The 12590-nt window shown below is 39.6% G+C and overlaps 2 protein-coding genes across 4 annotated transcripts in view; both read right to left on the bottom strand.

Annotated features, from left to right (window-relative positions):
- Positions 1–809: 809 nt before the first annotated feature.
- LOC138019159 (uncharacterized) overlaps positions 810–12590 on the bottom strand; it is a 14997-nt gene continuing 3216 nt past the window's right edge. Inside the window, exons 1-5 of one of the 3 annotated variants that reach the window (XM_068865851.1) lie at positions 4936–5046; positions 4160–4203; positions 1943–2092; positions 1614–1745; positions 810–1349 (exon numbers count right to left, since the gene is read on the bottom strand). In XM_068865851.1, the coding sequence (XP_068721952.1) occupies positions 979–1349; positions 1614–1745; positions 1943–2092; positions 4160–4203; positions 4936–4955 (717 nt within the window). In that variant the 5' untranslated portion in view covers positions 4956–5046 and the 3' untranslated portion in view covers positions 810–978. Of the gene's footprint in view, positions 1350–1613; positions 1746–1942; positions 2093–4159; positions 4300–4935; positions 5047–11827; positions 11899–12590 lie in introns of those variants that run through there. The other 2 variants (XM_068865849.1, XM_068865850.1) reach the window with 2 other exon arrangements.
- Positions 10030–11819, bottom strand: LOC138018619 (adenosine receptor A1-like; the record flags this gene model as incomplete). Its single annotated transcript, XM_068865309.1, has 1 exon — positions 10030–11819. A coding segment is annotated over one exon (858 nt), but the record flags the coding sequence as incomplete, so codon positions are not given.

The following is a 12590-nucleotide window of genomic DNA, read 5'->3' as shown; positions in this document are numbered from 1 at the left end:
CCCCCCCCCCCCCCTATATCCCCCAGCTCCTTCATCGCCGCGGCGGCGCCCTGAAAATGCAAATCTGTAATATGGAAAATTACCGGGAACTGTGACTTTGCTGTTGCACAATATTTCTTCAATATGCGTATTCGATGAATAACTGGCGGGAATGTGTGACATGACACTTTTGCCGACCGCACGACGGAAACTTGGACGCGTCACGCATTCTCTCTCGGCAGGAAAATCAAGAGAAAATAATGGGACAGCAATCTAATGCCATTTCCTTTTTTACAGCAAAAACCACTTCAATGATGGGATGAGATGGGAAAGAAAGTTTGGGTTGGGGTTCGAGCGATAATAATAGTTGTTATTATTTGCTAGGTTACGCAATCATGACACTTATCGTGAACTGACCGATTCATCCTTCCACCGAATAGGTTTTCCCTTCACGGTCTCGTTTTAACTGAATGTATATTTCTAAATTACATAGCGGATTGGTTTACAGCCTGTAACTTGTTTGGTATAAGCCTCTCATTGTTAGCTGGTATTTCAAGCTTTCTGAATGATCCTATGAAAAACAATAAGATTCAAATGAATTTGTAACTTGCCCGTCCAACGTCAAATAATTCACCTTTTTTAAATTTGATTTTTTGGCGTTATCCTTTATGCCCGAGAACAAGTGAAATTCTACAAGTCATACAATTCTGGTGAAAGAATCCTCGTATAGATGTCATTGGTGTTGCCATTGAACTTATGAAGAGCTTTGTAAAGGAAACGCTCTTTCTTCTTATCACTACCGAAAGTAAAATACATCAGATCAGTCATGATTGAGAAAAATCCTCGGAGATGAGTTGTAATACACAACTTTATTTTATCTATTCAGCATTCTTATAATCGACTGGTTGACTCAGGCTCAAAGAAGAGTTTCATTTCCTCCCTTGTGCCGAGCAGGCGTGCTCAGTATGCGTCCTCGGCAGGCGTGCTATACCCCAACTCCTATATTACCCAGGAGATAGCCACCTTACAGAGACCAGTCCCAGACCTATATGCACCGCCAATGACACGGTTCATGCTCAGCCATATATCAGTCTTTGCATCGGGGGGTGATCCAACTGGTTGCCCATTCAGCACAAACAGAAATCTGCTGTCGTACACGCCTTGATAGCCGCGGTAGTTGGTCACCTCCACTCGCTCATGGCTGATGTAAAACGTTATGTGATCGCTGATGACTTTTGATTTGGTTTCAACCCTCAGGTGATTATCGGTGGTGTAGTCCTGGTGACCGATAAAATCGTTGGTGAACATCAACAAATCTTTGTTGTAGCCATGCACCTCTGCGCCTTTAACAGTTGTTCCCGCGTCGCCACCTATAAGGAAAAAAAAAAAGGAAAAGAGAAATTGAAGCAACCGAAATCTTTTTGTACCGCGAAGCTATTTTGCCAATGAATATCCAAAGCACATTGCTTTTATTTATGTGTATCGTATCGGTAACTTCAGTCTCAGATTTATTTCACATGATAATTTGTTTCCCCCAAAAAGAGCAAAGCTCATATCTCTAATGATGCATAAAAAAGATGTTTCATTCCTTTCCAGCGGCATATTAGTGCGCTAAATCAAGTTTCTTTTCTTACCCCATCCATTGACAGTGGGCGAGTCTGCAATGTCAAACGAGTATCCTGTCACTTGACGGGCAAACCACAGGTCAATTCTGGCAGTGCGTTTGCGGCCCAATCCCGGTTTATCAAACGTTAAGCGAAGCTTCCCTGTAAAGTGCAAGTAATTCTGGTAATTACGAATTCAGTTTAAAGAAATGCCTTTATCGAGTAAGGCAATTTGATTGATTTAAAAGCTCTAACTTGCAAACTCTAGCGCATCCTACAGATCTAAGATAAAAACAATTCTTTCCACGTCAAAATAAATGACACTAAACATGTACGTTTTTTAAATTTTTATTTCCTACCTTGGTTTGTACAAAGTCCTGAAAGCACCCTCAAGCGGTCCACCCAAGCGATGTTGGCGTCTCTCCCGTAAGCTATGTTCCTCTTCAGATCAACTTGGAAGGTAGGACAAAACGGATCTCTGGGCTGGTTACAGCTTAAACAACCCAAAGCTACAAAGGGTAAAACGGTAATGAGATGATTGTTAATCTCTGTCGAGTTTTCTATAGATTTTATTTAAAAGATTAAGAGAACGGAAGGAAATCTGTGGCAGAAACTAAAACTTCCCTCCTTTTTCGGAGGCAGTGCGGCCCAATGGTGAGGGAGCTTGCCTTAAGATCCAGGGATCCCGGTTCAAGACACGTTCTGACTTCTTGTTGAATTTGTTCTTTTTAGTCCCTGGTTCAACTTCTCAGCTACACTTGTGAATAGACCACTTTCATAAATGGCGACAGCCTTTAAATTCTTTTGTATTTTTTTTAGTAAGACCTATACTACTCTAATTTTGAAACATATATTATTTTGAAATTTGCTCGTCGCAGCGACGCTAGAAAGGCGTTTTTAGCATTATATAATTACAACAACAAAAAAAAAATTATTTCTGCGCCATTATGAAAGAGATCCATAGCCTACTACTGAAAATTCCCTATGGGTAGGTTCCCATTGTATTGCTTTCCTCTAAACCAAAGGGCATAATTTGTAAATAAATATGGTGAAGAATTTCAGAGGACTTTCTGTATAATAACAGGAATAATCGCTGAAAAAAATGACCTAATTAACGATTTTTAATTAAATTGACAAGAAGATACTTGCGTTCAGTAGTTAGTCTCGTATGCCTAATTGTGAAATAGAAAGATAACGTTGTTGAAACTTGATGAAAAGTGAAGGGAAGAAAGAGAAGGCACGCATTGCGTACGTATACCTGTGGCAGTGCAGTAACACAGCGCTTTATTCCATAACTGTCAACTGAGCTGCGTTTTGATTTCCAGGAGATCAAGTTGTCTTTGCCTTATATGAAGCTCTAATAGTACACGATATTGTTTTGGTACGGTATAACCGTATATCATTGTAGTGCCATGGTAGATGTCTTAGGTAAATAGCCCCCTGTAAAGACGTGTGGTTACTAGTAAAATACTAAACCCAAAAAATATTCAAGCAAATAAAAGGGAATCGAGAAACATTGGTTTCGAGGCTGACATTTGACATTTCCAAGTTCCCTTGCAACTTCTTTATCACCACAAGTCTCTGATAGCCTTCCAAAACAAAACTTCTCTGAAGTTAATCCCTGACCGGTGGGGTTGGTATTTTGAAGGGTGACCTCAAAATATACGACTTTCTGTCAAAAACAAAGGACTGAAAATTCAATTTTAACGCTCGAAAAATGCGAACTAAGCAAGATGCAGATCTTGTTAGCCTGCTTTATGCAAAAAAAATTGATGCAAAGTAAATAAATATTGATACACAGTTTTCAGGGAGAGCAGAAGGAAATTTTCAGGAAGTGTCGATCGACAATACAATATTTTGCCGTTAGCAACAAAATTTGCGACATGAAAACAACATAAATATAAAAGTTACCATCAGCGAAAAAAAATTTGGGAGATTCTTGCTTCGTCCACTTTTTCTATTGAACTTTTGACTGCACAAATCGCTAAACTGAATGTGACGTCGCTTTCGACGGCTGCCATGCATGATCAAGTTATCTTGCGTGTTTACTAACAACTCGAGAAAAAACAGATACATCTGTTCAAAATGATGGCAAGACACCGGGTTTTGGTTTTGTTAGTTTGCTTTTTTTTTCTTTCAAGTGTTATAAAGTTTGGCAAGAAATGTGCAAATCCAACACAAAGGTCACCCAATTCTTTAGGTTTACCATTGTTTCTGCAAAGTCAAAATTTCACTCTCCTAGACGAGGTTATTTATCACCAGTTAATTCAATGTTTTTGGAAATAGCAGCTGCTTTATTATTCATCATCACAAATTCTTGCCGATTTTGAGGCTCATTTGTTGAAACTCAAGCACGCTTTTTACAGACCTGTTTATTTTCGTGATGTGTGCACGCGCTGCGGGCAAATTGTCACCGCAGACTTCCACTCATAAACTCTCACACTCTTACACTCTTCAACCTGGTGACATAGTTGTAGTGCACTTCCACAAGAAAGAAGAAATTTTTCCAAAAAAAAAATGTAACCAATGAAACAGAAGCAAACGAGTCTGTGACAAAAAGTGAATTAATACCATACCTGTGATGGTGCTCAAAGTGGCAAAGGTGAAATAAATCGTTACTGAAAGATGAAGTATGATCATCTCGTTAGACTGAAAAAGACTACTGATTTTAAATCACGAGCTCTCGCAACTGATGTGTACTCTGTGTTCTGGAATATGCCTCAAATGTTACGTGGCACGCACTTTATATATGCCGGCTTGAGCTCGCTCGAACTTGAACTTTAAATATTTCTACAAATGACACTGATGAACAACTGCTCGTTACAGAACTCATTTGCCAAGGGTGTGAGAGAAAACTCTAGGATTCTTGTTATGAGTATAAAGACTTTTTAAAGAGATGCTTTTATCACCTAAAAGAATTTGATCTGAAATCTTAGCTGAAATCTTTTCTCCGGGTACTCCGGTTTCCCTCTCTCCTCAGAAACCAGCATTTGACTTGATTTGCGTTAATTGTTAATTTCAGTTTACAGTGTCCCCAATTAGCGCTTCAGCGCGCTAGAACGACTTGACACTTTAAGTTCCTTTCCTTTCCTTTGCTTTCTATAGCAACGTAGAACCGAAATTCTTAGAAAAGTTTGGCTCTCTCTTTGATCTGAAATTAAGAATTTGATCGGAAATCTTAGCTGGAAATTGAAGTGTCCGAAATTTTAGGGAATGAAGTCTTCATTTTAGAAATTGCTAGCTGGATGTGCCTTCTAAGAACTTGGCCAGCGAACCATTTGCTCATCCGAAACTGCTAGGTGACATTTTTAAGTGCCAAAAATGTCCCTTCTGAAAACGTGAAGGACTATTTTTTCCTGGTTGGGAAACCATAATGGGTACAGGGCTGGCGCAGTGGTGAGAGCACTTGCCTCCCACCAATGTGGCTCGGGTTCGATTCCCAGACTCGGCGTCATATGTGGGTTGAGTTCGTTGGTTATCTACTCTGCACCGAGAGGTCTCTCACCAGGTACTCCGGTTTTCCCATCTCCTAAAAAAACAAACATTTGCTTTGATTTGCGTTATTGGTTAATTTCAGTTTACAGTGTCACCAATTAGCGCTCCAGTGCGCTAGAACGACTTGACACTTAAATAAAGTTCCTTTCCTCTCCTTTCCTTTCTATAGCAACGAAGAACCGAAATTCTTAGAACAGTTTGGCTCTCTCTTTGACCTGAAATTAAGAATTTGATCGGAAATCTTAGCTGGAAATTGAAGTGTCCAAAATTTTAGGCAATGAAGTCTTCACTTTAGAAATTGCTATCTGAAAGTGCTTTCTAAGAACTTGGCCAGCGAACCATTTGCTCATCCGAAACTGCTAGGTGACCTTTTTAAGTGCCAAAAATGTCCCTTCTGAAAACGTGAAGGACTACCTTTTCCTGGTTGGGAAACCCTTACGTCGTGTTTCTGTAAATAATGGGTGTAGGGTTGGCGAAGTGGTGAGAGCACTTGCCTCCCACCAATGTGGTTCGGGTTCGATTCCCAGACTAGGCATCAAATGTAGATTGAGTTTGTTTGTTCTCTACTCTCTACACTGAGAGGTTTTTCTCCGGGTACTCCGGTTTTCCCATCTCCTAAAAAACAAATATTTGGCTTGATTTGCGTTATTTGTTAATTTGAGTTTACAGTGTCCCCAATTAGCGCTCCGACGCGCTAGAACGACTTGACACTTAAACAAACTTCCTTTCCTTTCCTTTCCTTTCTATAGCAACCTTGAACCGAAATTCTTAGAACAGTTTGGCTCTCCCAGACCCATACTCCACCGAAGATTATCGTTGAGTGCCCCTGAATAGATTTGCGATCAAGTAAATTTCCCGCGAAATATTTTTCCCAAAATGGTCGCATAAAATATTATTTCTCGCTAAGTGTTGCATCTTTTATATTACCTAAACACTGAGAATAAAGATTATTTAACACTTTTTCAGTGGCATTTTTCTTATAATTTAATATTCTATGTCAAACGTAGCATAAAAAAGACAATATAAACATCAGTCACGTACGCCGTGAAAGAAAAGTCGCATTTAACCTCTTCGCCGCCTTCTCGCGCAAAGCACATGAATGGAATTTTTGTTAGTAGCAAATACCCTTTCTCTATTCTTTAGCAATCCCTCTTTCAAATTTCAGAGAAATCGACCAATTTTTTTTTTTTGCGACGCGACGGAAGATCACATGAATTTAGGCATGGTCGCGTCGCGATGTGCCATAAATAGTTTTCCACAAAATTGCTCAGAATTCAAAAGTATCCTCTCAGAAGACAAGAATATCATTATAAAAGCTTATTCTACGTAAAAGGTAGGTTCTGGGGGTAACTTTGAGCGTGGAAAATAAGTCTAACGACCGAAGGCTTGCAGAAACGCACGTAGAATACGAAGTAATGATGTGTAAGCAATAGGGCGTCTCAAAAACAAAGACTTAAGACCCCCGCCAAATCTCAAAAACTGAGACCTAAGATCCCCGCCAAATCTCAAATACTAAGACATAAGATTCCCGCCAAATCTCAAATACTAAGACATAAGATTCCCGCCAAATCTCAAATACTAAGACCTAAGACCCCCGCCAAATCTCAAAAACTAAGACATAAGATCCCCGCTATATCTCAAAAACTAAGACCTAAGACCCCGCCAAATCTCAAAAACTAAGACCTAAGATCCCCTACAAATCTCAAAAACTAAGACCTAAGATCCTCGCCATATCTCAAAAACCAAGACCTCATCCACGGAGACCCAGGGGCAACTAATCGGGACGATAGAATGTTTGTGATGAAAGTTTACTACAACAACGGGAAGAGCCCCTTGGGCACTTACTCTTTCCGCACCAGTTCCAGAAGCGTTCGAATTCCCTGCTTCTGATTGGTCACAAAAATGTTCTTGTGGCCAATCAGCGAAGAGGAGCAGTCGGGTGACTGATCTTTTCTTACACGAAGTAGTTTTCGATCGCCATATGGTTGTGCAGCGCTCTCAACGGGGAAAGTTTCTCGAGGAAAGTCTCAGAACAAAACGTTAACGAAGCCGGAAAAGTTGCAAGCTTTACCACGGCTGCAAGTAACAAACACTCTCTGATAAATGTTCACTGCGGATCTTTCGAAGGTATCCTAAATATTTAGTATAGCTGATAAGCGATGCACGACTTTCAATTTCTGCACCTTTGGTCAATATGTTGTCTACTCACAACGCCAACTTGAACCTAACCTTTTACCTTCTTACATGAATTTTTATTGACATTTGGCGATTTTATGATAGGGCCGGTATTTCGCGACACTTAAATTAAATCACTTTAATTTCGCAATATTTAGTAAGATGCTATTTAAAGGTATTTAAGCCCGCCGCCCACGGCGAGGAAAGAGCTGAGCAAACTCCTTCGAGAGGCGAAGACGGGTTTGTGGTTTACTAATATTTACGATGTCGTTAGTTGTCATTTCCCCTCACAAAGAGAAGAAAGGCTGGTGACTCGCGGCGATCTCGTCTCACAAATTTCTCTCGCATCACAAAGCAACGGTCCGAATCACCATGACGACACCTCAGCCATTTCCTATCATATTAACTACACTCCGGCGATTTTTGGCGGATAAATTCCAAATAATGTTCGGCTTTCTATAATCTTCCCATGCGCTCGGCTAGATGTGTGTCTACGGCAGTTATAGCTTGATGGCGTTCGTATTACATTCTGCACTCTCATTGGACAAGTGTTTCAAATTGTCCCCACAAGGTCTATAAATCGAATACCGAGCTTGGGCTGCCTGTGATTGACCAAGTTCAGCTGGATTCTCACGATAACCGCACACGGTGAGGAATTTGCCTCGCGAGGTCAAATTATCAAACATGTTTGATTTTATCTTCACGGCCTCGCGAGGCGAATTTCTCACCAAAAATTCCCCGCACATGTGAAGAAAGGGCTGAGGAAACGGAGGAAATGGCTGAGGAAACCGTCTCGAGAGGCAGTTTGCTCTGCCCTTTCCGCACAGTTTGCAGTGGGCTTTAAGTTATCCGTGAAGCAAATAGAACAACTTCATTTACAATGACGTCAATTGCAAAACAAGAGATGCAGCGACGGGTCTATTTGAGAACAGAAATAAGTTATAACAATTTCAACAATAATTTTACGCATATTCGTTAATTTAGTCAATTGACCATGATCTTCATAGTCGTTTGTGTAAATTTCGGGATGGAAGCGGAATCATGAATCACGAATCTAGGTTTAAGATCTTTTAAGAATCACGAATCTTTGTTTTAAAAACTCGGGAATCATGACTGACAACTACACTGAGGAAAGCTCAACGAAATACATTCATGAATCAATTACTTCCGATCCAGGGAATGTACAAAATGCTTTTAAAAATCATGAATCATTAAGGTAAAAACCAAGAAATGAAGAACACCTTAAGACTCTTAATATCTTGGTATGACGACGTTGCAGTTTCCTCAGAATAGATTAAAACATGATTTTGCCAACTTTTTGATGTTAATAAACTCGTCCTTTCTTCATTATTAGCTATTACTGATGTATCGCAGTCGTGGAAGACCAAGAAAAACATACGTTGACCAACTGATTGCTGATATACAGCGTACTCCTATGAAGATCTCGCAAACTTAATGGACGACAGAGATAGATGGAAAGAACTTATCAATGAGAGCCGAGCTAGCTCGACCTGATGATGATGATGATGTTATTCACTTTAACTTTTCGCGTCATGTTATGTTCGCGACACTTTTTTTCGCGTCATTTTAATTTCGCGATTTCAAAAAAATCGCGAAATTAAAGTATCGCCAAAATTTCATGTGGTAAGGTACATTTCCATGTTCGTAGCACGATTTCTGAAAATTTCTACTGCATGAAGATTTCCGTTGCACGGGCTACGCAAATAAATAAGTAAACTTTTGACAGTTTAATGTTGTTATTCTTATTATTATTCTACTTATTATTATTATTCTTATTCTTACTATTATTATTATTATTATTATTATTAGTATTATTATTATTAACATTGTACATATATATTTTATTTATTTCTTTTTATTTCAATTTATTTTACTTTATTTTTATTGTAATAAGGTGTATTCACGGTAGGACGTTCGAGACTTAAATAAGCAGCTAGCCGGCATTTCCCACGTTCAATTCACAATTGCGAAATTAAAATGACTCGAAAAAAAGTGTCGCGAACATAACATGACGCGAAAAGTTAAAGTGAATAACAATACATCAATAATAGCTAATAATGAAGAAAGGACGAGTTTATTAACATCAAAAAGTTGGCAAAATCATGTTTTCTATTCTGAGAAAATTGCAACGTCTTCATACCAAGATATTTACAATCGAGGATAGAGGGAAATCATTCGAGTCTTAAGGTGTTCTTCATTTCTTGGTTTTTAACCTTAATGATTCAGCATTTTTAAATGTTAAGCGATTTTGTACATTCCCTGGATCGGAAGTAATTGATTCATGCATGAATTTTGTTGACCTTTCCTCAGTGTAGTTGTCAGTCATGATTCCCGAGCTTTTTAAACAAAGATTCGTGATTCTTAAAAGATCTTAACCTATGATTCATGATTACGCTTCCATCCCGAAATTTACCACAAACGACTATGGAGATCATGGCCATCAACTGACTAAAATTAACGAACAATCGTAAAATTCTTGTGGAAATATACTTTTTTCGCTTGTACATTTTATTTTCCCAATACAGATCATGTGATAATACTCAGAAGGCTTGGACATTTGTTTTGTTCATTTAAAAGAGTGCATGCAGGCACATTCAATGTATCAGATATTCCAAACTAGTCCAAAGTGAACAATGTTTTTAGTTCGTCGCTTGTCAAAGCTACCGGCCCTTTGGGTTTATTTCCCTTTCCTTGCTTCTTTAGTTGTTTTTGTTTGGACTAAAGAACCTCTCTGGTCTTCTCAAATACCAGGTCGTTTGTTATGCTTGCGGTATCCCTAACTTTTTCTTTTATTGTTCATGCGATATCAGTTTTTAGCGTAAAATTTACCGTGGAATTCACAAGTTATGCAATGAATTTTTCTATAGAAGAAAGCAAAGAAAATGATTTAATTATTAAAGCAGCAACCGGAAACATCAAAACGGGGACAATTCGAAACATTTCATTTTCACTAACCATACAGGCAGTAATTAATAATCAGGGAGCTCCGCTTTTAGGCTTGGCTAAATCTATATATTAACCCTCTGAGTCAACCCTGTTCCGTATCTTTCTATTTTTAGAAGCACCTCGCAGGGGCCTTTAACGGGTGTTTTCACAATAACCAATCATAAGAGACCTATGGTCAGCCATTTATTACGTCACATACGTATGTGATGTATGTGAACCACATCACGTATGTTCTCACTCACATACGTCCCATAATTATGTCAAAATATAGCAGTTCTAAAAATAGAAAGACACGGGTTGACTCAAGGGTACAATACGTATGGAAGCTCCGGGTAATGGTCTCCTGCTTTAAATGAGCAGTTCAGTGGTTCTGGTAAAAGATTAACGGCAAGATCTAGGGAGTCTTGATGCATTAGACATCAATCGGCGTCAAAATTGTTGAGACACTCTTATCCTTTAGAGTCGATTTCAAGCTCGGTGCGCAAATGGCCCCCTCCCCCGCACCCCCGGGACAATGTTGTGTTTTTCTGTTTTCTACGAGTTTTGTCGACAGCGGTACAACATTGATTAGGGTGGGAGGGGTGGGGGGGGGGGGAAGGAGGGGTATCCCGGAAACGTACTTTTTGGACAAGTTTTCTTTGCAAACAATGAATGTGTTGTTGCCAGTGTGCTCTGTTGGCAACTGTCTCAACTAATTTTGTCGCCGATTGATGGTAAATGTTATGTTAAATTTGGGCTTATTTAAAGTCTTGTGTTTTCCTGAAAATTATCAACGCTTAGTTGTGTATCGATGGAATAGGACACCACAGAAATAACGGAAATCCCCATGTTTGCCGGAGATAACCGAATCTGTTGATCTCGACATGAGCACTTGAAAGCAGAGAGTATTTTGAAAAGAGCTTTTCTATATTCCTTATTCCTGACAGGATAAATGACGATGTTTATCACCGAATTTCCAAACTGGAGCAACTTGATCACATTGACTACAACGAGAGAAATTTTCCGGCATGAAATGCAAAGATTTAAAACCAAGATTAAAACCTGAAAGGGAAGCCAAGTGAGAAGAAACGCTGCTGTTATCAACAGCACGGTCTTTGTCAGTTTTAAATCTTTTGTCTCCTGAAATTGATGGCGCAGTCGTCGAGACCTCCCTTTTTTCCAAAGGACAAAGTAAGCTACACAGGTTACGACAACGGGTACTGATAGGAATGTCGCTAAAAGAGCTACGACGGATTTGTTGAAGAGATGCTGTACAAGATTTCCGATTATAGTCACAATAAACGCCATTATCCACGGAATGGCTATAGCAACTACATAGACTCGAGTCCTGAGAACGCGGTGACGAAATGGCAAACCAATGGTGTACATTCGCTCCAATGCAATCACAGCGAGGGTAAAAATGGAAGCAAACCCAGGAAACATATCGGCCCCCTGGACGACTGCTTTTAAAACTTGACTGGAATTATGTACGTAGTTTATTGCGATAAAAAGTGGAATTGACAGTAGTCCAACTAGAAGATCTGCTACCGCCAAGCTTATAAGAAGAAAATGAGGCCGTGTGCGTAGTTGCTTCTTATGAAATATTATTAAGGTAACTACATTCCCACCGGCAGCCAAAAATGCGACTACTGCAAAGCACAAGGCCCATACGAGATTCCACGAGTGGAAATCCATCTCCCTGGAGGAAAAAAACAAAGATAATCGATGAGACACCGGGGTTTGAGGGCCTTGAAGCAATAAAAGGCACGATATGATAGAAAGGTGTAATGCGCCCGTGAGAAGGATAGAATATAAATTGCGTGCCAACGGGCGAAAACACAACTGAAATGGTCTCTCCACAGACCAGGCCACTTGTTATCGACGAGTGTTTACAGTCGTCAACTTAATTAAATCGACAACTGTTAATGTTAGGAAATGCCTTTCCACAGATGAAAAGTTGAGTTGTGATAACCAGTACATTTTGCGGGAGCCTGGGAAAATAGCGTCAAGAAAAGAAGAACCGCTGACTTTAAAATTCGTTTGCGTCGTTGCGAAATAGAGTTGCTCACAGACGGGAGAAAGGGAGTTCAAGTGTCGATATCAAAACGGCCGCGTTTGTTATCGACAACTAAAGTAGTTTTCCCTTTCAAAGGAAAACTACTTTTAGTTATTTGTCGATGACGAGCTTTGTTGTCGACGGCTTGATTTTTCGCTATTTTGTAGTCGATAACTTGATTCACATACGCAGGTTTTGTCATCGATAATTTTTTGTTTCGACAACTAAAACGTTACCGATAACAAATTACCTCGTCTGTGGAGGCCCTTAGAAAGGAATAGAACCTAAAACGTCCGTGACCTGTGGACCTTCTGAACACCAAAACCAAAACCACT

This window comes from Montipora capricornis, chromosome 10, assembly GCF_036669925.1.
Source record: "Montipora capricornis isolate CH-2021 chromosome 10, ASM3666992v2, whole genome shotgun sequence".
Classification (NCBI taxonomy): Eukaryota; Metazoa; Cnidaria; class Anthozoa; order Scleractinia; family Acroporidae; genus Montipora; species Montipora capricornis.
This window is presented reverse-complemented; position numbering and strand designations above follow the sequence as displayed.